General features: G+C 29.9%; 5 protein-coding genes across 14 annotated transcripts in view; 3 read left to right on the top strand and 2 right to left on the bottom strand.

Moving 5' to 3' along the window:
* Positions 1-137: 137 nt before the first annotated feature.
* LOC118448788 (choline/ethanolamine kinase) lies at positions 138-7,422 on the top strand. Of its 5 annotated transcripts, none has more exons than XR_014982840.1 (7): positions 138-606; positions 699-830; positions 2,744-2,856; positions 3,070-3,549; positions 3,651-3,897; positions 4,504-4,694; positions 5,545-5,709. XR_014982840.1 is itself a non-coding variant. In XM_035882511.2 (7 exons), the coding sequence occupies exons 2-7, from the start codon at positions 813-815 to the stop codon at positions 5,952-5,954; spliced, it is 1,137 nt and encodes a 378-aa protein (XP_035738404.1). In that variant the 5' UTR covers positions 140-606; positions 703-812; the 3' UTR covers positions 5,955-7,422. The 5 variants fall into 5 exon arrangements, 4 of the variants coding, with proteins under 4 accessions (XP_035738404.1, XP_035738403.1, XP_085516858.1 ...); XM_035882511.2 differs by lacking the exon at positions 4,504-4,694 and adding an exon at positions 5,841-7,422 and having other exon boundaries at positions 140-606; positions 703-830; XM_035882510.2 differs by lacking the exon at positions 4,504-4,694 and adding an exon at positions 5,841-7,422 and having other exon boundaries at positions 140-606.
* LOC118448783 (uncharacterized) lies at positions 7,305-13,687 on the bottom strand. 4 transcript variants are annotated; one of them, XM_085660718.1, is made up of 4 exons: positions 13,638-13,687; positions 13,232-13,320; positions 13,068-13,133; positions 7,683-10,186 (listed from the first exon to the last, which is right to left on the bottom strand). In XM_085660718.1, exons 3-4 carry the CDS (start codon positions 13,108-13,110, stop codon positions 7,800-7,802), a joined length of 2,430 nt encoding a protein of 809 aa, XP_085516844.1. In that variant the 5' UTR covers positions 13,111-13,133; positions 13,232-13,320; positions 13,638-13,687; the 3' UTR covers positions 7,683-7,799. The 4 variants fall into 4 exon arrangements, with proteins under 4 accessions (XP_085516846.1, XP_085516844.1, XP_085516845.1 ...); XM_085660719.1 differs by lacking the exon at positions 13,638-13,687 and adding an exon at positions 13,418-13,455; XM_085660720.1 differs by lacking the exons at positions 7,683-10,186; positions 13,638-13,687 and adding an exon at positions 7,305-7,537 and having other exon boundaries at positions 13,232-13,411.
* On the top strand, positions 10,908-13,015 carry LOC118448796 (uncharacterized). Of its 2 annotated transcripts, none has more exons than XM_085660736.1 (4): positions 10,908-11,597; positions 11,956-12,134; positions 12,246-12,463; positions 12,560-13,015. In XM_085660736.1, exons 2-4 carry the CDS (start codon positions 12,123-12,125, stop codon positions 12,681-12,683), a joined length of 354 nt encoding a protein of 117 aa, XP_085516862.1. In that variant the 5' UTR covers positions 10,908-11,597; positions 11,956-12,122; the 3' UTR covers positions 12,684-13,015. The 2 variants fall into 2 exon arrangements, with proteins under 2 accessions (XP_085516862.1, XP_035738417.1); XM_035882524.2 differs by having other exon boundaries at positions 11,926-12,134.
* Positions 13,688-13,727: 40 nt separating the features above from the next.
* On the top strand, positions 13,728-16,450 carry LOC118448814 (protein odr-4 homolog). The gene is made up of 8 exons (XM_035882566.2): positions 13,728-14,074; positions 14,294-14,473; positions 14,546-14,745; positions 14,882-15,053; positions 15,168-15,314; positions 15,389-15,599; positions 15,697-15,879; positions 15,953-16,450. The coding sequence occupies exons 1-8, from the start codon at positions 13,982-13,984 to the stop codon at positions 16,099-16,101; spliced, it is 1,335 nt and encodes a 444-aa protein (XP_035738459.1). The 5' UTR covers positions 13,728-13,981; the 3' UTR covers positions 16,102-16,450.
* A 984-nt stretch (positions 16,451-17,434) lies between these two features.
* The window catches only part of app (Palmitoyltransferase app), a 5,600-nt gene continuing 551 nt past the window's right edge, over positions 17,435-22,483 (bottom strand). Inside the window, exons 1-10 of one of the 2 annotated variants that reach the window (XM_085660725.1) lie at positions 22,478-22,483; positions 21,968-22,307; positions 21,635-21,795; positions 21,258-21,416; positions 20,969-21,106; positions 20,737-20,891; positions 20,549-20,666; positions 20,368-20,480; positions 20,188-20,290; positions 17,435-17,881 (exon numbers count right to left, since the gene is read on the bottom strand). The exon at positions 22,478-22,483 is cut by the window's right edge and continues 541 nt beyond it. In XM_085660725.1, the coding sequence (XP_085516851.1) occupies positions 17,574-17,881; positions 20,188-20,290; positions 20,368-20,480; positions 20,549-20,666; positions 20,737-20,891; positions 20,969-21,106; positions 21,258-21,416; positions 21,635-21,795; positions 21,968-22,116 (1,404 nt within the window). In that variant the 5' untranslated portion in view covers positions 22,117-22,307; positions 22,478-22,483 and the 3' untranslated portion in view covers positions 17,435-17,573. Of the gene's footprint in view, positions 17,882-19,191; positions 20,291-20,367; positions 20,481-20,548; positions 20,667-20,736; positions 20,892-20,968; positions 21,107-21,257; positions 21,417-21,634; positions 21,796-21,967; positions 22,308-22,477 lie in introns of those variants that run through there. The other variant, XM_035882555.2, reaches the window with a different exon arrangement.

The following is a 22,483-nucleotide window of genomic DNA, read 5'->3' as shown; positions in this document are numbered from 1 at the left end:
GGTTAATATCATACTCGTATGATTCTCATTGGCACGTTGCCATCAATATGTAACAAATGAGCGTGCACTGGCTTTTACAGCTCCGCGTTTAGGATTATTTGTCCCCATCCTTCCCCCAGTCTATACTCCTACCATTGTCCTCGGGAACTTGGCTACAAACTAACTTACAGCTCATTCTAATGCGTGAATCGCTAACCATTTCATTTTCGTTTCAACGTTTTCAAAAGATTGACGTGTCGTGACAGCTATCTGTTTTTTTCTACGCTAGTAAATATTCTTCTATATAGTTTAAAAGTGTATAACTCACCCTTCCTCTCTTTCTCTCTCATTTTCTTTCTATCTATTTTTCTATCTATTTTTCTTTCTTTTTTGTTCCTTATCTTAGAACATTCTCCATTATTCCATTCGTACTGTTCTTTTTCTTATTATCCGACGTTAAAACATAACCAATAATATCAATCCTTCCTTATCCGAATAAACAATCGTGGCCTAGAATAATCTAACGCCATATTTCCGTATGTAAAGTAGCAAGAAAATTAGAAGAAAAGAAACGAAAAAAAAAAAAAAGAAAAAAAACAAGTTAGATCAAATTAGATCGACACGCCGGTATATATAAACTATTACTATTAATTGCTATTACTAATACACTACTGCTTGTGTCTATCGCGTGATTTTTTTTTTTTTTAATTTTTCGGCAGCCAGTTTGAAAGGAGAAAGAAAAACAAAGTGATATTTATCAATTACTCCATCCAATCGGTAGATATTCTTTATTGAAATATTATCATATATCGTACAACTTGGACAAAGCAACAATGGGCGTGGAAAATAAGGTGCGTATACATAAATGGAGAATATGGCATACTTTTGGAAATTTATTTTTACACTTTTATCGTTCTTTTTTTTGTAAACATTAAAATGAATGAAAATGTTGTAGGAGTTATCACTTATTCCATTATTCCAAATGTCATAAATGTGATTTTTATAATCTTTTGCGTGGTAAAAGATTGTAAGCAAAAAAACATTCCATTGTAACTACGTTCGACATGCGTCAGATGTCTCACCAATAGCCTTCGAGATTTAAGATACATTGTTGTTTTCGTTGCTTACAACTTTACTGTATATTTTTTTTCTCTCTTATCCTCTTTCTGTTTTTTTTTCTTCATCTTTTGTACGTGATGTTAAAGCTCTATAAGAAAATCAATGTCGAAGTCTATTTCTGAAAGATAAATTAAAAAAGTGATCGTATTGGATAATCAGCTTGTCGTATCTCTTGATAAGAATCTCGAAAAACACTCTAGCTCGAATATAAGGAATATTTTCACAAAATTAAGGAAAATAATTTCAATTATTTCATCAAAAATTACTTCTCATTGATATTTTACGTTTCATTTATATTTTTATTATTATAAATCTTAATAAAAGAAATTTATTTTTCTCTTATGCTGTGCGAAGTTTGCGTTTAGTTTATCGCAATTCCAGCAGATGGTGTAAGAAGAGTTGGCGCCATTTTTTAAGCATTTCAAAATATCAATGGCGCAACAATTTTATTGCGGTAAACAGGATTGAATAATTAGCGAAAGGAGAACATGAATAACTTCTTCTTTTTTTTTTTTTTTTTTTTTTTTTTTTTTTTTTTTTTTTTTTTTTTTTAGAAATGATAAAAAACAAGTGTTGATGTATTATTAACGTCATCGATAAGACTTTCTAGAGAAAACGTATCACGAAGTGAAGGGTATCTAACGTAGAAGGAATGATTAGATATAGCTACTTGAAATGGAACATCGATCGGTATGATGCGCATGTCTTGATTCATTTTTCGTAGACTACAGAAATGGGAGTACGAGAATGTTTCTGATGAGAATAATCTCGGAAAGATAATTGATGCGGTATTTTTCAAAAAAAAAAGCAAAAAAGAAAGAAAGAAAAAAGAGAAGAAAAGAAAAAAAATTAGTAAATTTTAAAGATATTCTTCTTTCTGACGTGTGTTGTTGCAGTTTAGTAAAAAGAAAAAAGTAATAAGAAAATAGGAATGTGTAAAAGAATTATACATATTTGTTCTCACTTGCAGAGTGTGTGTCTACGATTAACGAAACTTCAGTATCATATTTATGGATAAAAGTATTATAAATAATAGTGTTTTGTGCATCGCATCGTCGTTGTCGTCATCGTCGTCGTCTTCTTCTTCTTCTTCTTCTTCTTTTTCTACTTCTACTATTCTACTATTTCTTCTTCATTGTGCTCGGAACCCATTGAATTAACGTCGATGAAACGATCAGGAATAACGTCGACGAGGAATCTGCGTCATTTGCAGGATACGAAGGCGTGTCTCTTCGTCTCTTCCTCTTCTACTTCTAAACTCTTCTACTTCTATTAAAAGCGCGGCATCATTTTAAAATTTCCAATTGATAGAACGCGCACAAATTGAATATATCTTTAACTACTGTTTTAAAGCAGCAGGTTCGATATGCCAAGAGTAATAATTAAGGTTATGGCACGCAACACGTTCTCTCCTATCTTTTCACGTTTTTATATTGTCCTTAGATTAACTTGCAAAGCACTGTTTTGTTCTTTTCTTTCTTACATGTTTTTATCTTCTTATCATATATATATATATATATGTTGGTGAATGTATATGACGATTTATCGTTTGCACAAATCTCTCTTTGCGATGTTTTACGATGTACTAATGAAATGACTTAGTTTTTTTTTTTATTTATTTATTTATTTATTTGCTCTCGTACAGATGTCAGAGAAGAATTTCGAGATGAGGGAAACAGCTGCTCGTATCTGTCGAGATTATCTTCATGGTGTTTGGAAACGAGTTACAGCAGAGAATATCACCCTTAAACGTATCAGGTTGGTAGATCTTAGATCGTTCAATAAACACTTTCAGAATCTTAAAGTTATATATTATTAATCGGAATTATTAGACGATTTATTGTTTATATCAGGTTAAAATAATTCATTATAAATAATTATTGATTATTAAAATATACTTTTCCCGCTTCTCCTCCTCCTCATCCTCTCTCTCTCTTTCTCTCTCCTCTTTCTTTCTTTCTCTCTTTATAGTGGAGGCCTCAGTAATTGGCTTTACAACGTTCAGCTGCCAGACGGTGCTGTCCCGATACGCGGCGAGCCGCGGCAAGTTTTATTACGACTGTACGGTCAAGTACATGGGGAAAGGGCGTTGGAAGGACTTATCACCGAATCGGTCATCTTCACGCTACTTTCAGAGAGGCGACTTGGCCCAAAATTACATGGTATATTTCCCGGAGGCCGTATAGAAGAGTATATACCGGCTAGACCATTGTTAACTAAAGAATTGTCCGATCCAACATTGAGCTTGATGATAGCTGAAAAATTGGGACAGATACATACTATGCAAGTTCCAATTAGTAAAGAACCAACTTGGCTATGGGATACTATGACCAAGTGGCTTGCTACGGCGACAGATATTTTAGAAAATATTGATGAGATTGATCCGCGCCAACACGATAACGTCTACGTTTTGCGATCGATCGATCTCGAACATGAGATTAATTGGTTCAGGTATAAAAAGTTATAAATTTTTCTAACTATGTAACGCGTGTGTCGTTTCATAATTGGGTCCTTCATTTTTGCTTCTTTTCTTTTTTCTCTCCTTCCTTTAGAGACCTCGTTGCACAAGAAAAACATCCAGTCGTATTTTGTCATAACGATATGCAAGAGGGTAACATCCTTCTTCGGCAAAATTCGCGAAAGACCGAATTGGTTGTTATCGACTTTGAATATTGTTCCTACAACTACCGAGGTTTTGATATCGCTAATCATTTCATCGAATGGCAGTACGATTACACAGCGGCGAAATATCCATTCTTCCATGAACGAACAGGGGCTGGACCTACGAAAGAGCAGAAGGTAAGTTAGCGGCATACTGGGGAAGGGTCGCAAAATTAGATAAAAAAGAAAATTGGTAAGGCTTTCATCAGCTTTTTTCCCCGACTATACTACTTCTTTTTTTTTTATCATCGTTAGGAGCACTTCCTCCTACGTCCTTGCATAACAAATGCACAACAATGTTTTGCATTCGATTATATTATATTATATTATCATCATGTTCTCGAACGAACATCATAACGTTTAAGATGTCGTAATGAAACTCGCACTTGTTCTAAAGTACGTCTCTTGTTTTTTCTTTCTGTGTTTTTCTTTTATTGATTATTATTATTATCATTATTATTATTATTATTATTATTATTATTATTATTATTGTTGTCGTTGTTGTTGTTGTTGTTGTTGTTGTTATTATTATTTTCTCATTATCATTATATTAGGGCAGTAATGAAAAAATTAGCGAAGATTGTCCTTTTGCTTCCAATAATTATTGCGATCCCTTTCTTGATACTTGATAAACGAGATACGTACAACAACATCCGTGCGAGAACCACGCGTTACCCCTTTGTTGTGTTGTTCTATTTGCGAGAAGGGTGACACCTTGGCGTGTGTTGCGTGTGTATGTATTAGTTTCACAGGACTGCAATTCACGGGAGAGACAGGATCGATGCACGCTATCGGGATAAATTGGGCGGCATATGAATCTTGCCACTGCGACGTATCCTGACTCGTACTCTCCAAGTTATGGAACCAGAACCACCTGTGCCATCTACCCATGGCGACAGCACACCCTCCCACATCTGCTCGTCTACGAACCTAGAGTACTTTTACACGCACTCACGATAGTTGATCCATAATCTGCGTAGATTCTCGATGCAACTGTGTGTGTTCTTTTAATTTTTTTTTCTTTTTTTTTTCTTTTTTTTTTTTTTTTGGGATGACGATTACTCAAGAGTTGCTTAGTTCATTCTTTTATTTTGGCTCAATGATTCTATGGTCGATCGTTTAGAAACAAAAGAAAAAAAAACCAAAAGAAAATGTCATGAGATCAAGATACGCGTTAATGTTACTCGTGCGAATTAATAATTATTTATTTAATAAAAAAATTGTAAAAGACGCACGAGAGTGTTTAGAAGCAAAGGCATAACTTTGTGTCTTTTAATCGCATAATTTATATCATTTTTAATTGACGAAAACAACAAGTTATATAAAAGTAAAACTAGGGGACACATTCTGTATTACTTCTAAGAATATTTTAATTAAGTTAAAGCGAAAAGAAAATACACTGTACACACACACACACATATATATATATAATATATATATATATATTAACATATTATATATATATATATAACAAAAACCAAAAGCTGCAAATTCATATCTTATTTTCCAGTTAAACATACCTTTATAATTTTTTCAAGAGATATTTGTTCAATTTTAATTTATTATTAAAGAGAAATGTCATATAGAGATATGTTTAACTTTCAAGGCAAACATATAAGATCAAATTTAGATAATGTACATATCAATTTGTAACACAACTAGTTAGCATACATGTTGTTAAATTTGTTTGCTATCATTAGATAGATAAATAATTAATTAAAGATGAAAATTGATTTTGAAAATATGTATTTATACGTGATACTAATCATTATATTCTTCCGACAGCTCGATTTTATCAAGAGTTACTTGAGAACAGTCCAGAAGGAATCTCAGGCAGAAGAAGAACGTATTATGATGGAAATAAAAGTATTTTCGTTAGCCAGTCACCTGTTTTGGGGCCTTTGGAGCATCGTCAATGCCAAATTATCTGAAATACCATTTGGATATTGGGTAAATGCACAATATATCATTAAAAAAGAAAGAAAATGCACAATATATCATAATAAAAAAAAAATTAAATAATTGCACTTTACAACTAGCAGTTGGAATATTTTATCTTATTATTCTATGTACATACATAGGATTATGCAGTATGTAGGCTACAAAATTATCAATGTTTGAAAGAAAAATTATTAATTCCTGGACCTCCTACATTGGATGGTGCTATTAGAAGAAAAATAACGGATACTGATTGAAACAACGACGCTTCACTATCATCAGCGAGTGAAACTCTTCACCCTTTTGAGGGAAGTTTAATTTTTATCAGCCTTAGATATCAATATGCGCAATGGATGAACATAGAAAACGTAACAGTAAAAAATATGGCTGATAAAAGAGATTTTAGATCTATCATTGACAAAATTATCAACATACAAAGACGAATCTTTTCATTTGACATGTTTTTCATGGAGAAGTGGAAAGAATTCACGGTAAAAAGATGTGATATAGTATAAATAAATCGCTTCATAATCTTATGAGAAAAGATTTAACAGGTAATCGGAAGTATAATGAGGAATAGAAAAATCGAAAGGAATGGATAATATTACAAACAAAAATATAAAAAAAAAATTAAGAACATATGCAAAAAGCGAAGATGATGCACCGCCATCATAACGATCATTAAAATTTGATAAATGTGTGTCTTAACTGTTTAAAATGTGAAAGTGAACTTGCCTACAAATAATTGCACTGTACTTAACAAACTTAGATTATACAGGAATTCACATTTATTTTTTCATATATATAAAAAAAAAATTTTGCACGCGCTTAGTATAGAATCTGGTATGGTAGCTTATTTATGATTACACGTAATGGTATTAATCTGTAAATATTTCGACAAAATTCAACAGCAATAACTTCTGTTTTTAATAATTTGCACATTAATAATTGATATTTTACATTGGATTATACACACACACACATACACAGAGAGAAAGAGAGAGATAGAATGAGAAAGAGAGAGAAGGGAAGTAAATAGAATTGCCATCATAAATCATTTATAGCAAAAGACAAATTGGTAGAATTAAGTTGGGCAGATGATTTTACTATCAGTCACAAGTATCTATTTGATGATGCACAAACAAACGATTTTCGTTATATAATTAAGAATATTTTAATTATATTACATTAAATTAATACTGAAAGAAAATCATTATCATATTTATATCATTAACATAGTTCATATCGTGACGATGATGATGTCCATTTATAAATTTCTTGACTGCTCTCTACCAGTGTTGTATATTGCTTCATATTTTATTGCACGATGATAATATATCGCATTTTTATTGTACATATATATAGGGACAGTATAATAATAGCAAAGATTCTTTGACAAATATTTGAATCTTATATTGTAAATATATACACGTATATATATATATATATATATAGATATATATATATATATATATTTTTAAATAAAGATGCTCTTTAAAAATGTTCATTTTATTATATTATCGTAATTATCGATTAAATATATTTGTTTTTTACCTTTTGTTAAATAAATAAACATATTTTTGCATATCGGCAAACTATATGTAACGCCGCTTTTAGTTTATATTTTTAATAATAAATATAATTTTCAATAGATCAACTTTTGATGATACTATACATATGAATGTGAAGAACATTATTAATTGGTAAAATAAATATTCTTTATCGTATGTTTGTATGTGTTTTTATTTTATTCGATCAATAAGCGTGTTTTCAAATTTTCTAAAATTTCGGTCATTTTATTCTCTAACATGCTGCGACGTTTTATCTCCTCATTTTTAGCCTGTAACAAAAGATTATTATTAATAGGAACAAACGACGAATTATATAGTAATTATATGTATATTATGTTTCGAGGGAAGGAACAATGTTAACAATAATATTACATTTATAATAACAATTTAGATTTATTTAAACAATCTATACAACATAACATATCGTGAGTGATCAAAGAACATAAAATTATTATATTAATTATATTGTAATACATTTCTTCTTTCTTCTAAATTATTATAAATCTGATTGATGATTTAGAATTTCTTTTTTTACGATATAAATCTTTTATTAAGATAAAATGTGGGCTGCTGATGGGTCCTATAGTGCATTGGTACAAATGGTGCAAAATATCTTAAAGTATTCGGATTTTGTTCATAGATCATTGTACGAGTAGGAATAACAGGTGAATGATATATATTTTCTCTTGATTTTTCTTTCATAATCACAGGAACGAGCACGTTTGTTTGTTCGGTACTATCAAAAACGAAGTCAAATGGTGCAGGCCAAATTTGTAGTTCTTTCCTCTCCCCTTCGTGCAATTTTTTCTCAGTTAATCTTTCTGGAAGACCTATTTTAGGAGTTAGGTCCTCGGCATTCAATTTCTTTTTTTGTGATTTTTTCTCATCGGTTGTACTCCTTTCGTCGATGTTACTAGAATGATCTTCTTCTTTCGTGACTTTTTCGGAATGGAAACGACGCGTTTTAGCTTCTTCAAGTTCGTCTGGTCCGTAAACATATCGAATTGGTAAAATGTATGGCGAATTTTTAACGAAAGCAAATTCGTTAAATGATTTATTTTTTATCGGAATGACATTATTACGAATGTTACTTACCTTCTTAATTTTCAATTCGTTAGAATTAGTCTTATCTACGAATGGAGTTGATTCGCTATTTTGAATTGGATCATTTTTATTCGAAGTTGAATCATTCTCGTATTTCGGATTTTCCGATTCATTTTTAATATCTTTTTCCGATTGATCATTATTTTCTAAATTATACTCTTCGTATTTATTTTCTAATGGTATAATCGCATATTCCTCTCTGAGCTTTTTATATAGATCTTCGTTAATTTGCTTATCATTTTTAGATTCGGGCCTTCCCTCGTACTTCTCTTCAGATTCCTCAATAAAATCAGAAATGTTTGGAGAATCCTGAGGTATAGTTTGTTGATTCTTAACATCGCCGTAATAATTAGCGATCCTCTCGTCGACCAAAGCACGATTGTCTACAATTTCACCGTAACTATCACGAAGCTGTTGGGGTGGTCTCTCTTTTTCATAATAATCACTTATCGGTAATGGTTTATCGTAATTCACATTGGTATAATTATTATCGTAGACTTTCGTGCCCGGTTCTTTTAAATTTTCTTTTCGTTCGTCATTTTTATAAGAATCATCTTCGTCGTAATCGTCATAATCTTCGATATTTTTTTGCTTTTCATTCGTAGGACCTTCCCTTGGATAGCCTGGATGTTGTTCTTCGTATGGTTCGCGTGAATTTTCAGACTCTTCGTCTTCATTATTTCCATGCGTTCCATCTTCTTTAATATTCGAAGAATACTCTCGTTCACGATCATCACCATCATCATTTTCACGATCCCTCGATCCTTCCTTTTGCCCAGAATGATCCTCTTTCTGATAATCATGATTTTGTTCTCTCTCTCTTCCTATTAATCTCTGTTTAGAATCATTCTCATTGCGATAAATATGATTCCGTTCTTTCTCTCGTTCCTTTAATTTCTCAGCACATTCATGCTGTTTACGTTCCAACTGAGTTAATCTTTCCTCGTGCAACTTTTTCCAATAAGGTTCGCCGATATAAATGTTATGTTGAAATTTATTTTCCGGTATAGCTACATCCTTCTCACTTTGTATCTTTTTATTTTCCACGTTATAATTTACTATATTCTCGTTCTTTCTATAAACAATTTCTTGTTCCTTCCTACGCGGTATATTCGTATTTTTAATAGAAAAATTAATCTTCGTTGTTGGTGATATCGGAGGTGGAAGATTAGGTGCGATCGGTAAAGGGATTTTGACCAAGTATGGAGTTAACAAAGGTGTCCTATATTTCAATGATTCTCTTACATCAAACGATGACATTGTACTGAAAGATGATGGGGTTGTCGATGAAAGTATAGGAATCGATGATGATGTTGATGACGATGATGCAGGAGGATTTGTTGTTTGACTACCGTGAAATATTCTTTCGTATTGTTGCAAATGTCCAACCACGTCGGATCTATTACCAAAATTGACAACACCGGTAAATCTGATCGTTTCTTTTTGTCTGGGTTGTGCCGTTGTTGTCGAAATTGGCATTGCTGCCTGAGTGGAAGAACGTAAGGCAACTTGATTAGGCAAATTTAAAGGTAGTATCATCGGTGGCATAAAAGAACTTTGATTGTTCCCAGATGCACCAGGATTATTGTCAGATTTAACTGGATTTGGAAGTGTGGCCAATTGTATTGGAGTTGGAGTGTATCCAAAGATCTGAGCTAAGCCTGACAAAATTAAACCCAATGCACGTTTGTCCCGATATTTTTCCACTTTAGTCAGATTTTCCTTGTTATTTTCAATGCTTCTCGTAGGAGAGATTTTTTCTACTTTGGCCGAATTTGAAAATGAATAGCTCCTGCATTCGACGCCATTTATATCTATGAAATAGAACAAATAGAGTATACACAGTGTTCCGTTGAGTTTCATCGTCGAAAAGACACTTTTCTTTTACTTTTTTTCAAAATAATGTTTGACTTCACACATTGAACGACATGGCAGTACACTTTAACGTTTATAATATATATCTTTCTGGGATAATTTCACTCACTTCGAATGATGTTTCACGAAGGATATAAAGAAGAAACAAATAATGCACGGATTTTTCATAAAGAATTATCAAACATTTGAATGTTCGAACGACAAGCCAACGAAGAGAATTAATTTGACAATAATTCTATTCGAATATTAGAAATGTAATGTTCACGAGTCGACGTCAATCTTAGAACTGAGGAATGGTATATGATTAGAGAGAACAAAATTTTGCATAATATCGGAAAGAAATGTCGAGAGAGTTTCTCTTCAATTACACGCATCCACTTGTTGATTTGCAACAACTGAAGCGGCACGATGTACTTACTACGTCCAAAGGGAAACTTTTAAGACTGACGAACTAGCTATATCGACTTTTCTTGAATAGCATAAAATGTTATATATCACGGTTGGCTTAACAAAAGAACTTTTTCTTAATTTCGTAGTCCCACTCATAAAATCTATCTGTGCGAAACTTATATTCTATAATAATTTTTTGGTTGTTAAGAAAGAACATTCTCGAGAAGGAAACTTTCCCCTTCTCGTGCTCTCTCTTTCTCTAAACTCTAAGTACAATTTTAATCTATATATTTATTTATATATTCAATAATGTTTTCTATTGATCATAGATTCAAACGACGAATAGGAAAAATAGGGAAAGATATTTAATTTCACTTGGTTTTTCATCGTAATCGAGCGAAAGTCGATTTATTTATTATCATTTATTGGAAATTATAGAAAAACGTGAGAGAAAAACTCCGAAGAAAGTAATTAAATTTTTTTTCTAGATTGATCGAAAGGAACGACCCCGATGACGACGATTGTGGATGGATATTTCTGTTCTTACATTCTGGAATTACATCATTTTGCTTCGGTAATAATGGAAGGAAAAAAGAAAGGAAAAAAAAAAAAAAGGAAGAGACATTCACGATGTTTTGCGAAAGTTTGACATAAATGACGTTCAACGATTCGAAACGTACGAATTGCCATGCCCTGGTCTTTTTCTCGATTATGAATGTCTGCCTGAAGAACGAATTACGTTCAATCGGCTACCTTCCGAATCGACTTTCGTAAGCATCGCAGCTATTTAACTTATTCTCCTAGTTGGAGAAAGTTTGCGCCACTGGCTGTGTGCCCGCCTGTGTGGATATCAGTTTCCTAATCCGGTGCTACAAAACCTCCCGGAATCAAAGAAGGAAAGAGAAGAAAAAAAAAACTAGCTCTCTATATTCTGATAAAACAGAAACTCCGATACAACTTGTAAGAGAAAAAAAAAATAAAAACAAATAAATAAATAAATAAATAAATTTATTCGAGGATTACTATCGCAGTTTATTCGTTTTACGTTCGATCGAATCAAATTTAATTTGATGTAATTTTTATTTTTTATTTAATATTATTTTTAATAAACAAATTCGAATATTTTGCTTCTGTCAGGTTATATTTATAATATTATTATTATTCTATCGACAAATATGGATTTTTACGTTTGAAACAAGATACCGATATATATACGTAGACGAATTGAATTCCGCGTTCAAGTCTCCACCTTTAAATCAAATCTTTAAATGATCAGTCTTTGATACAGGTGATTACGTGGTTCAATACTATTCTCTAGATAGGACCAGTTTCACGATCTTGTTAGCCACATTAGATGAATGTAAATACACACAGACCTTAGAATTTACCGTATCCTGATGGAACGAGTTACATGACAACAACTTGGTATAAAAGAAGTGTCAACTTTCCGTGTTCACGTTAGTTCAACAGTACACGTATCTTAATATGAAGCTATTGGTAAGAAGTCTTTTGTGAATAGAAGGATTAAAGAAAACAATTAAATTACGAGATATGTATGTCAGGTAAATAGATAATGTCGTATTTTAATATCTGTTTGATTTTATTTAGTTGCTTCTTGGATTGATCATTCTGGTCTTTGGCCAGGAAACAATTATCTCTACGAGATCTAACGATAATAAGGAGATAGAACAGCAAGCAACAACGATACTCCAAGTACAACCAAACAATCAAGAAGGCGAAGCCAACAGAAAATTAACAAAGAGAAGCTTTGGTTGGGGTCCTTGGGGAGGTGGTTATGGTGGTTATGGTGGTTATGGTTGGCCTTGGTGAGAATCTCTTTCTCGATTAGAATAACAAATCTATAAATTTTTTTTTTTTTTCTTTTTTCTTTTTTTTTTTAATTTTTTTTTTATATTTTTTAGGTATGGTGGATGGGGTGGTGGATGGGGTGGTGGATGGTATGGTGGTTGGTATCCTGGCTGGCCTTGGTGGTACGGTGGTTATGGAGGTTGGTATGGTCATGGTGGATGGTACAAAAAATGGTAATCTATGAAACATGAGGAGATTATCATTAAAAAAATACATGTGCGTCATCATATTCTCTATAATGATGTCTAACTATCGAAGAGAACTTTAATTCATAATTATGTTTACATCTTAAATGAAAGGAAAGTAATTAGAAGATCAAGTTGATCGAAAATAAGTGAAAATGACGATCCTCTAGTTAAATTTTAACATGTAAAGTTAACTAGTGAATAAGTTCAATATCATTGTTCGTAAAATCATCATGTTTATATATATATATACATATATATATACATAGATATATATGTTAACTAATTCATTTATATGTCGCATGCTGCGACAAATAAATAAAATATGGATTCATAGAAACAATCGATATAATTGAAAACTTTTTTTTATACATACCTTCAATCGTTTCCTCAAGTAAGTTATCAGTATTTCCTCGCATATTGTTAAGTTTTTATCAGTGTCCTATAAAAATATATATAACATAATTTTTATGTATTTACTTATTTATTTTTTAACTTAATTGCACTAAATTCTATTTTACAATTATATTAAATATTAACCTTTAACATATTCGTAAGCTCCTGAATCTTTTGTAGTTTAGCTTGTTGCTCTTCAAAAATTGACCGATCATTGGACTCATGATTGACATCTGTTGAAAACATAGCAACAAAAGAATATTTTATTATATTTTTTACACCTTCAATAAACATACGCAGAATTTATCTACGCAGTAGTCTACTGCATACTTTGACAGACAGCAGTGGTTAGATATTACTACGTTGCTTAGAAACCAAAAGGCAAACAAACATTTATTTATATCGTATACTTAATATAAGAATAATATCAAAAACAAATATTATTAATAATCTTCTAACAATATATATTCTTTATCAATCTAATTAAACATTAAAAATATACGATTTTAAATTATTAAACATAAATATGCAAGCAGGGGCTACTTCTTACACGTATGTAAATTTATTGCCTATTATCAGGGATGGCCTACTTAAATTTATTTATACATTTCGTCGCTAGGTGGTGCTCAAAGACTACGATAATCAATTCTATAAAGTTGTATATCTTTAATATTACGATATAAATTCTTCTTTCAGAGATCAGATTTTTCATTCATTCGTCTAAATTAAATAAATTATTTATTTTATATGTAACGATTTGATACGAAATTATTATTCGATATCATAAATCAAAGAAGAAATTTGCGTAGTCGTCAGTAAGAGAGTTAAAAGCGCGCCAGATTATTTATTTAATACGTGGTATAGAAAAAAAAAAAAAGAAAAAAACAAAAGAAAATGGGACGTACTGTAATATCCGAAGCATCTGTTCGTTCTCGTTTAACATCCTTCGGGACGTTAGGATACGAAGTGGGATTAATTTTAGGACAGGTGCGACAATTTGTTCTTGATAATTTTTTAACCCTTTCTCAATCGTTCACTTTTCTTTGGATCTAACATATGTCATACTTACACAGGTATGAAAGAATATTTTTAAATATGACTATATCATTATTAATAATGTCCGTTAAAAAGTTTACTTTGATCCTTTGAATATTTATTCGTTATTATTGTTAATACAAAAAAATGTAAAAATAACATATATTTTAGAGTTTAGAAAAAGAAGATTATTTAGTACATTTAGCAAGAACACCACCACCGCGTACTAGAAATGTTGTGGAAGAAACATTGATAAGTTGTTCGGAAGATACGGATGAGAATAATTTAAAAAAATGTTTCAAATCCATTCGAGATATACCAGAAAGTTGGCTCGCAGATCATGCCAACGATGTGAGTATTAAGTTTCATTTTAGATATCAGCTAAAATCCAAATATTTTTCATATGTTATTTTTCAAATAAAGGTCACAAGAATGTTACCTGGTGGAATGCGTATACTTGGTATATTTCTGGCTGGACCTGAGGATACTTTAGATAATAATGTTAATGTACATAAGTTTAGATCAATTCTTCTTACAATTCAAAGAAATTTTTTATCGAATAAGTATCTTCATGGAAACAATCAGCACAATTTTATATTAACTTACAACAGTATAACGCAAAGGTAAAGAATTTTTTTTAAGCTTTGTCTTACTCTCCATCTAATCTTACAACAGACATATATTTGTGTAAATTGGCTAATAGATAAATTGATTTAATCCAATTTTAATTCTATCTACATTTCAGTTTTTAATTCACAGATATGTCTGTAAAATGGTGGATGATATAAAAAATGGTATATTAAAACCAATAGATATCAAGTTTCGAGCTCAGAGTATTCCTTGGCTTGAACTTGAAACTGCTGTAAATTTAGACAGAATGTTTTGTATAGCTACAAACAAAGAACCTGAATCGCTTAAACAACAATTGCAGGTACAAACAATTTTAAATATAATGATATTTCTCGTATGTATATATATATATATATATATATATATATATATGTGTATATATATAAAGGAAAATATATTGTGTGTTGAATTATAGGAGATATTGGAAGATGTATCAAATATGATAGATTCTGCACTTGTTATGATAGCAGGAAAAATTAGATCGTCTGATGATGCAATTGAAACGATAATTGCAAATGAAGATAATAAAAATCAACTTGAAGTTGATTTGTACATTCCTTGTGTAAGTAATGCGATACAATTTACAGTTTGCAGCTAATATGATTTTATAAAATTGTTTTTTGCGGTTATTTACAGGAGAAATCAGCTTCTACGGATGCAAAAGTAAAACCTAGTAGCGAATCAATATGGTTAATAGGTCAATTGGTTAGTAAAATATTTGTAACTGGCAAAACAAATATTGAAGAAGCTACTGCAGCAATAAAACAAGACATAGTAAGATCATTAGCCAGTAGATTAGAAATGCACGTGGACAGTTTGATTGAAGAGGAAGATGGTTCTCCTGAAGGTTCATTTGTTTTATTATGAAATTATAATTTATATATAATAATATCATTTATATATATATCTTCATTCTTCTTATTAAAATCTATTTTTTGTTTTAGAAAATATAACATTGCATGAACCTCCAAGAAGAATATTGATACACTTGCATAAAAGTAGAGTAACATTATCAAGTTACCTGTTTCCTGGTGAAGAACCACAAGAAGCATTGGTATACTTGCAAGAACTATTAGATGTAGATGTTGAGGATTTGGATATCCAAAAAGAAATAGAATGTCATGCAGGTAACTTATTGCAATTATTATTATTATTTGCTAAATATGAAAATAATAGTACTGATTATTTATATTAATACAGAAGCCATAGATACTTGTCAGTGTGGTCCCCCTACTATACCTATAAACACTGAAAAAATAGAGAATCATCTAACTACCCTACATATTATTGGCTTAAGTATAACAGTTTTCATAATTGTGGCTGCAATTGTTTTCCATCATATGTATTAATTAAATACAAAGAAAGAGTGATTTTCTTTATATGCATATGTTATATATATGTGTAAGTACATATTTTATATATATATATTTATATATATATATATATATATATATATAGACACACACACAAGAATGTTATACACAGTTTATGTGAAAATCCTATATTGAATTCTATATAAAAAATAGTCACCAAATCTTTCTCAAATTGCACTATATTATAATTTTTTAAAGATACATCTACATAGTATATTCATATATATATACATATATGTATATATATACAGAATGTCATATACATGTATTATATACAAAAACAGAATATATACGATCATTGTAATTGCAATTTTTTTTATGTAATATACATTATATATAATATAATATTCCTCATATATCATTTAGTATTTAACTATCTATGTAAATAATATGTTCCATGCCAAATCAAATAACAAGATGCTGTTATTAATAAAGTTATTCATAAATAAGGCAGTGGTAATCATATTATTTCTATTTTTTTTAAATGCTTGATACCAACAGGGCATCATTTTAGTAAATTTTTTAAATGCTTAAATTTTATATTATTATGCTTATACTTATTGTATTTACAAATGATTTTTACACTGTACACAGTAATTCTATTGGAAAGACATCATTTTAAAGTGTTATCATAAAAAAGTTCAATAGTAAACATTTGTGTGTCATACTTACACTTAATCTTATATATGCACTCCACAAAGTGTAACAATCAATACTATAAGTGCATATAAGAAGCGCAAATCAGAAAATTTGTATAAACATGTACTAATCTGTCATAAGAGCCAATATTTGTATAAAAAATAAAAAAGTTAGAGTAATTAAATGTAAGTAGTAAATAGTGCCGCTTCAATGAATCTAAAAAATACCAGTTTGCCACAGAAATCATCAAGAAATGTTTGTAAACATCTGTATTCGTTCAGTTTATATATATATGTGTGTGTGTGTGTGTGTGTGTGTGTGTGTTTCATTATGATTAACCTAATATAATATGTAAATATGAATAAGAAAAACTATTATCAGTTTAATGTTAATATTGTATCCAGGTCCCTGTGGCTATGAGATATAAAATTGAGCTTTTTTTTCTTTTAATATTTTCGAATCTACTATTTTGTATAAATCACAAAAATTGGTAATCTTTGATTGTAGAGAACAACACTTACTAATTCACTGCAATTACTACACATACTTATATATCATACAAATAGGCCTAAAGTTTGATATCTTTTCTAAATATATATATATATAAATATATATATCTAGAAAAATATATATAATATATATATATATGTGATATCTATATATCTGTATGTGATGTGTGTATGTATAATAACTGGTAGATACTCCAATTAATGCTAAAAAAAAAAGAAAAATTTTTTTCTATTTATCAAATGAAAAAAATGTCTGTGTAATGTATATGTAAATTAAGTTAATAATAAAAATAGATTGAATTATGATACTGCTCCCATTTTGATAAGGCCTACTTGGCTTCCTCTACCAACACTTGCATCTTCCAATGAATCTAAATCTAAAGCAGATTCGATCATAGTCGTGTCTTGTAATAATCTAAGCCTGGATGCAGACAATGGAGTAGTCACAGTTACTGATGGTATTGAAGTGGTATCCAATGTAGAAGAAACCGCAACATTTGGACGCGGAGGAAGTGGAGCAATTTCGTCAATATCAATTGGAGCAATATTGAGCGATGCTAATGGTACTTCGTTGGTAACTAGCTGACTTACACTATTCGTAGTACTACCTAGAAAAAGATGAGCAATAAAATTTAAATAATTTCTTCATATTTTATCCAAAAGAAAAATATGTATATATATTGTATAATAATATGGAAGGTATATCATGAAATAAATATCAAAATATATACAAGTTATTCTGTACCTTTGCAATGTACAACTTATGTAAGCATAATCATACATTAATTTATTATGTTTTAATTCACACGACTTTGTACAGTGTATGTGTTGATAGTGTGTGAATTTTATATTATTGTTTTATTTATAAAGAAAACAGAATGTGCTCATTCTCAGATATACAAATACCTTTATATAGTTAGATTCCTCCATCACCACTGTTTTCTTTTTCAAATATAAAAAATATTTCAAGTAATTTTATATATATATATATATATATATATATATATATAATAATAATAATAATAATAATAATAATAATAATAATAATAATATAACTTGGATTTTATACTTATATGATTTACTAATAAGTGATATCTATATCCCGTGCATAACGAAAACTTCGGATATATTTTATTTCTATGTAAAGAAACTAACAATAAAACTGAACACCGATATTATTTATATATACAAAGCTATATTTATCTATAATAAAAATTCATTAATCTCTTTTGTTAATCTTTTTACAAGAAAGAAGCCAATGTGTATATTACTAATATCTGAATTATAACAATATTCTAAAATTAGTTTCGCGTGACAGAAAAAATAATAGATGTGGCACAGTGATTTAGTAAAGTCATTAATAATGCCAACCCATTCATTTATTAGAACATACACTTAGTTCAGATGTAAGAAAGTAAACTTACCAAATGGAATTCTCTGAGCCCTCGATAACAGGATGTAATTTGAACAAAGAAAAATGATTCATTGAATTGTTATCGAATAATTTAACAAAAGCATTAGTAACCAATAAAAATATTGTTAAATCCTACAGAAAAAATCTAAAAAATATAATTGGCAGAAAAGCACCTTTTCGGATAAAGACCTTCCTAATGATAAATAGAAATTCAGTAACAATACAAATGATATTTATACATACATACATATATATATATATATATATATATATATATATATATATATATATATATTCTCAAAAGTACAATATCAAAATGAATCAAATAATGTAAAAAAAAAAGGAAAAAAAAGAAAAAAGAAAATAAAAAATAAAATAAAAAGAAAAAAAAATAATACGAAAGTTTATCATTTTTTTGTAATATTAACATTCAAAAAAATTTCTTATACGAATTAAATGCGTATATAAACGTTTGAAAGAATACTTGATATTTTACAAAAAAATTATTTATAAATGTATTATTTACTATATACACAGCTCTGTTTAATAATATATCATAAATTGCTTCTAACAACAAGATGATAATTTGATACATTGCACATTGTATTAATGCACTACAATTTTTTGTTTTTAAGAAAATACTACCAGTGCCATTTGGATACAACATTATATCCAATGTTATGATTACCTTATTATTATTGCCAGCTATGCTGCAATCATATTACATGTTACAAAGGCGAGGCTGAATGTTGTAAAGCTGTTTTGCAGCTTTATTAATATTTACTAATGCATAATGAAAATGCATTGTCTATAATGAATGTTAAATATCATCATTATCACTCATAGAATTCATGATAAATCGTCGATTTAAAAGATCTTCTTCTGTACTATCGTTAGGACAAAATGAATTGTCAACATATGATAAATTATTACTTAATGGATTTGAACCAAAACGACTATCTATAAGCCCTATTGCTTGAATCGGTATACCAGTAGCACCTAATATACGTGCTGGTAATATATTTTTCGGTATTGGATATTTTATACCATGATCAGTGCATCTTAAATTGTTGTACTTCATAGTATGATGAGCCTGAGGGATTCGTAAAGGATCTTCGGAACGACACTGAGGAAATTTTTGTAAATCAGAGTAACCATTTTTTTCATCAATTTTATATTGCAATATATCCTCCGAATACCTTTGCGGATATTTTTGAAGATCAATTGCATATTTGTGATCTTGTATGCACTGATCATATATGAGATTATTATCTGAACATCTGTGATACTCTTCTCTACATCTATGAGGATATTTATGTATACCTTTTTGAAATTCTGGATTTATCCTATCATTTACATTATATTTCATATGTTTTGTAGAATCTTGAGGACAATGTTGCATAGGATATGGTGGAACATAAATATCACTGATATACTGATGAGAATATTTGGGAAGATCATCAGTACAGCGAGAAGGATGCCGTAAAAGAGACAACTCACCATTAATAGATTCTAATCTTGGAGAGTATCGACCAGTAACAAGATTGTTCATAGAATCCGTAAGTTCTGTGGGAACATTTGTCTGCATGCCTGTTCCATTGGACTATAAATTATACAATTCAGAGTTAAATACTTTATTTTCTTTAAATATTATATAAATATTTTAATAAACCATCTTACCTGTGGTTGCACAATCTTTACAGTTCCATATGATTTATTATTAGCTATCACATTTTCATCAGAAACTCGTTCCTGTTCTGCACGATACTCGGGTGTAACTATTCCTCTACGATCTGCGTACAGATGAATATAAATGTATTTTATAGATTGATAACAAATCAAAAAATTTAATGAAAATTACCAATTAAACTTGGAGGTGAAGGACCGCATAAGACATAAAAACAATTTCCGCAAATATTTCCTCGACTATAAGGATTAAAACTCTCTTGGCCGATTTTACTTGTGAAAGAACCTTTGATCTGTAAATATGATAGAAATTAATATATCTATCTTTAGTTATTGACAATTTGCAATTTTTAGTATACTCACGTCTTCATTAGTTGTCTGATTACTCGTGGCTAAATATGTGTGAAAGCCAGCAAGACCCAAAATACTCCAAGCGGAAAAAAAACATATCACTCCTACAATGACACTACCAGGAGATAATCTGACAGCTTCTAAAAATGGTCTGTCATCTCTTGTAACTAAATTTAATAAAAACAGACAATTGTTGTAAGATATTTTAATATTACCTTTTTTTTTTCAGCATAAAAATACTCACGCATTATTAAATGTGTAACAGCACAGGCAAATATAAAAACACATAGGAATGCTAAAGAAACTATAAAAGCATAAAAATATCTATAATTTCTTCTACCAACACAATTGCCAACCCACGGACAATGATGATCAAATCTTTCTGGAATAATTGAAAATAAAATATGTATTGATATTAATGATTGTATATATATATATATATATATATACATATACACATTAACCAAATTATTGAAAAATTAAGGACAGGTATAAAAGAAACGCTAAATATATACTAAAATTTTTGAACCTACCTACACAATTATCGCATAAGCTACAGTGCGAGGCTCTTGGTGGTCTAAATATCTTACAAGTAAAGCAATATTTTAACTTTACGGGCTGTCCTCGTACCAATACTTCTTTCGTTCTTGGAGGTGGTCTATATGTTTTAGAATTACCATTATTTGGTACTTCTGTATCAGCACATGCAAAAGACATAAATAGGTAAATACTTAACAAAATATTCACAAGCTGGATATTGTCGTAAAAAAAAAAAAAAAAAAAAAAATCTATAACTACATTGATATTTATGTTTAGAATGAACAAAGCTATGCAAATATTCAGAATAATCTGAATTTTTCCAAAAAATAAAGATTTTATAAAATATATTCACATATGTTCATACTCGTACCAATCTGTTTTTCTATATAAGCAGCTTCATCAGGTGTTGCTCTTGGAATAACACCAGGATCACTAAAGCTTGTTCGAAACAAGGCAGACATTACAAATACGAATAATAATCCACCTATTACCGGGATTGCAGGTGTTATATGCACAGCCAAAAATGGACAACTGTAAAATATGAATAAAAATATTTAAGGAAAACCAAAAAAGAAAATAAAAAGAAAAGAATAATATAATTTTTAATGGACAACGTGCCAATCACGAATCATAGATATTTTTTAAAAGGAATCCAAATATTCATCGCAATGCAAAACACATAGAGTAATCAAAAAGAACTTACTCAAAGGCAAAGAACAATCCACTTGTACCAGCTACCAAACACACTGTAACATAGAAAACACCTGTTTGTGGTGCCATCATCACCCTGCCATCGCAACAAAAACGATTTCGACCAGGAAATAATTCCCATTTTCTAGTCACGTGCGGCATATTGATCAACAGTTAACTTTCACTCTAAATATTCTTGATATATACAAGCAAGTATAGTAGAGATCTTTGTAAGAAGTTTATCACACACATTAAGTCTTCATCATGTAAAATATTAATAAATGCACAACCATAGTTCATCTTGGTTCCTGATAATCTTAGGTACTTTTGTAATCAATATTTGTCAGACAAAACTGTAATGCGAATTAGTGTTGTTATATATATATATATATATATGTATATACGTGACGATTTAAAATAATGTTCAAAAGGTAGAAAACTGTCAAAAACACTCGCCAATGTATATAGTATCGCCAATGTTGACGTATAACACACAAACAATATAGAAGGCATTTAAACTTACAACATG

This window comes from Vespa mandarinia, chromosome 12 (assembly GCF_050613455.1).
Source record: "Vespa mandarinia isolate Hongniang chromosome 12, ASM5061345v1, whole genome shotgun sequence".
In the NCBI taxonomy this organism is placed as follows: domain Eukaryota; kingdom Metazoa; phylum Arthropoda; class Insecta; order Hymenoptera; family Vespidae; genus Vespa; species Vespa mandarinia.
Note: the sequence above shows the minus strand (reverse complement) of the source record. Positions and strands in the feature narration are given on the sequence as shown.

Coding starts and splice junctions, on each gene's coding strand:
- LOC118448788 (XM_035882511.2), top strand. Junction 3,550..3,650: donor CATGAGATTAATTGGTTCAG/GTATAAAAAGTT, acceptor TCCTTCCTTTAG/AGACCTCGTTGCACAAGAAA. Junction 5,710..5,840: donor AAATACCATTTGGATATTGG/GTAAATGCACAA, acceptor GTACATACATAG/GATTATGCAGTATGTAGGCT.
- LOC118448796 (XM_085660736.1), top strand. Junction 12,464..12,559: donor GGTGGTTATGGTTGGCCTTG/GTGAGAATCTCT, acceptor TATATTTTTTAG/GTATGGTGGATGGGGTGGTG.
- LOC118448783 (XM_085660718.1), bottom strand. CDS start 13,110: ATGCGAGGAAATACTGATAACTTACTTGAGGAAACGATTGAAG. Junction 10,187..13,067: donor ACTTGAGGAAACGATTGAAG/GTATGTATAAAA, acceptor TCTATTTCATAG/ATATAAATGGCGTCGAATGC.
- LOC118448814 (XM_035882566.2), top strand. CDS start 13,982: ATGGGACGTACTGTAATATCCGAAGCATCTGTTCGTTCTCGTTTAACA. Junction 14,746..14,881: donor TACAACAGTATAACGCAAAG/GTAAAGAATTTT, acceptor TTTAATTCACAG/ATATGTCTGTAAAATGGTGG. Junction 15,315..15,388: donor TTGATTTGTACATTCCTTGT/GTAAGTAATGCG, acceptor GGTTATTTACAG/GAGAAATCAGCTTCTACGGA.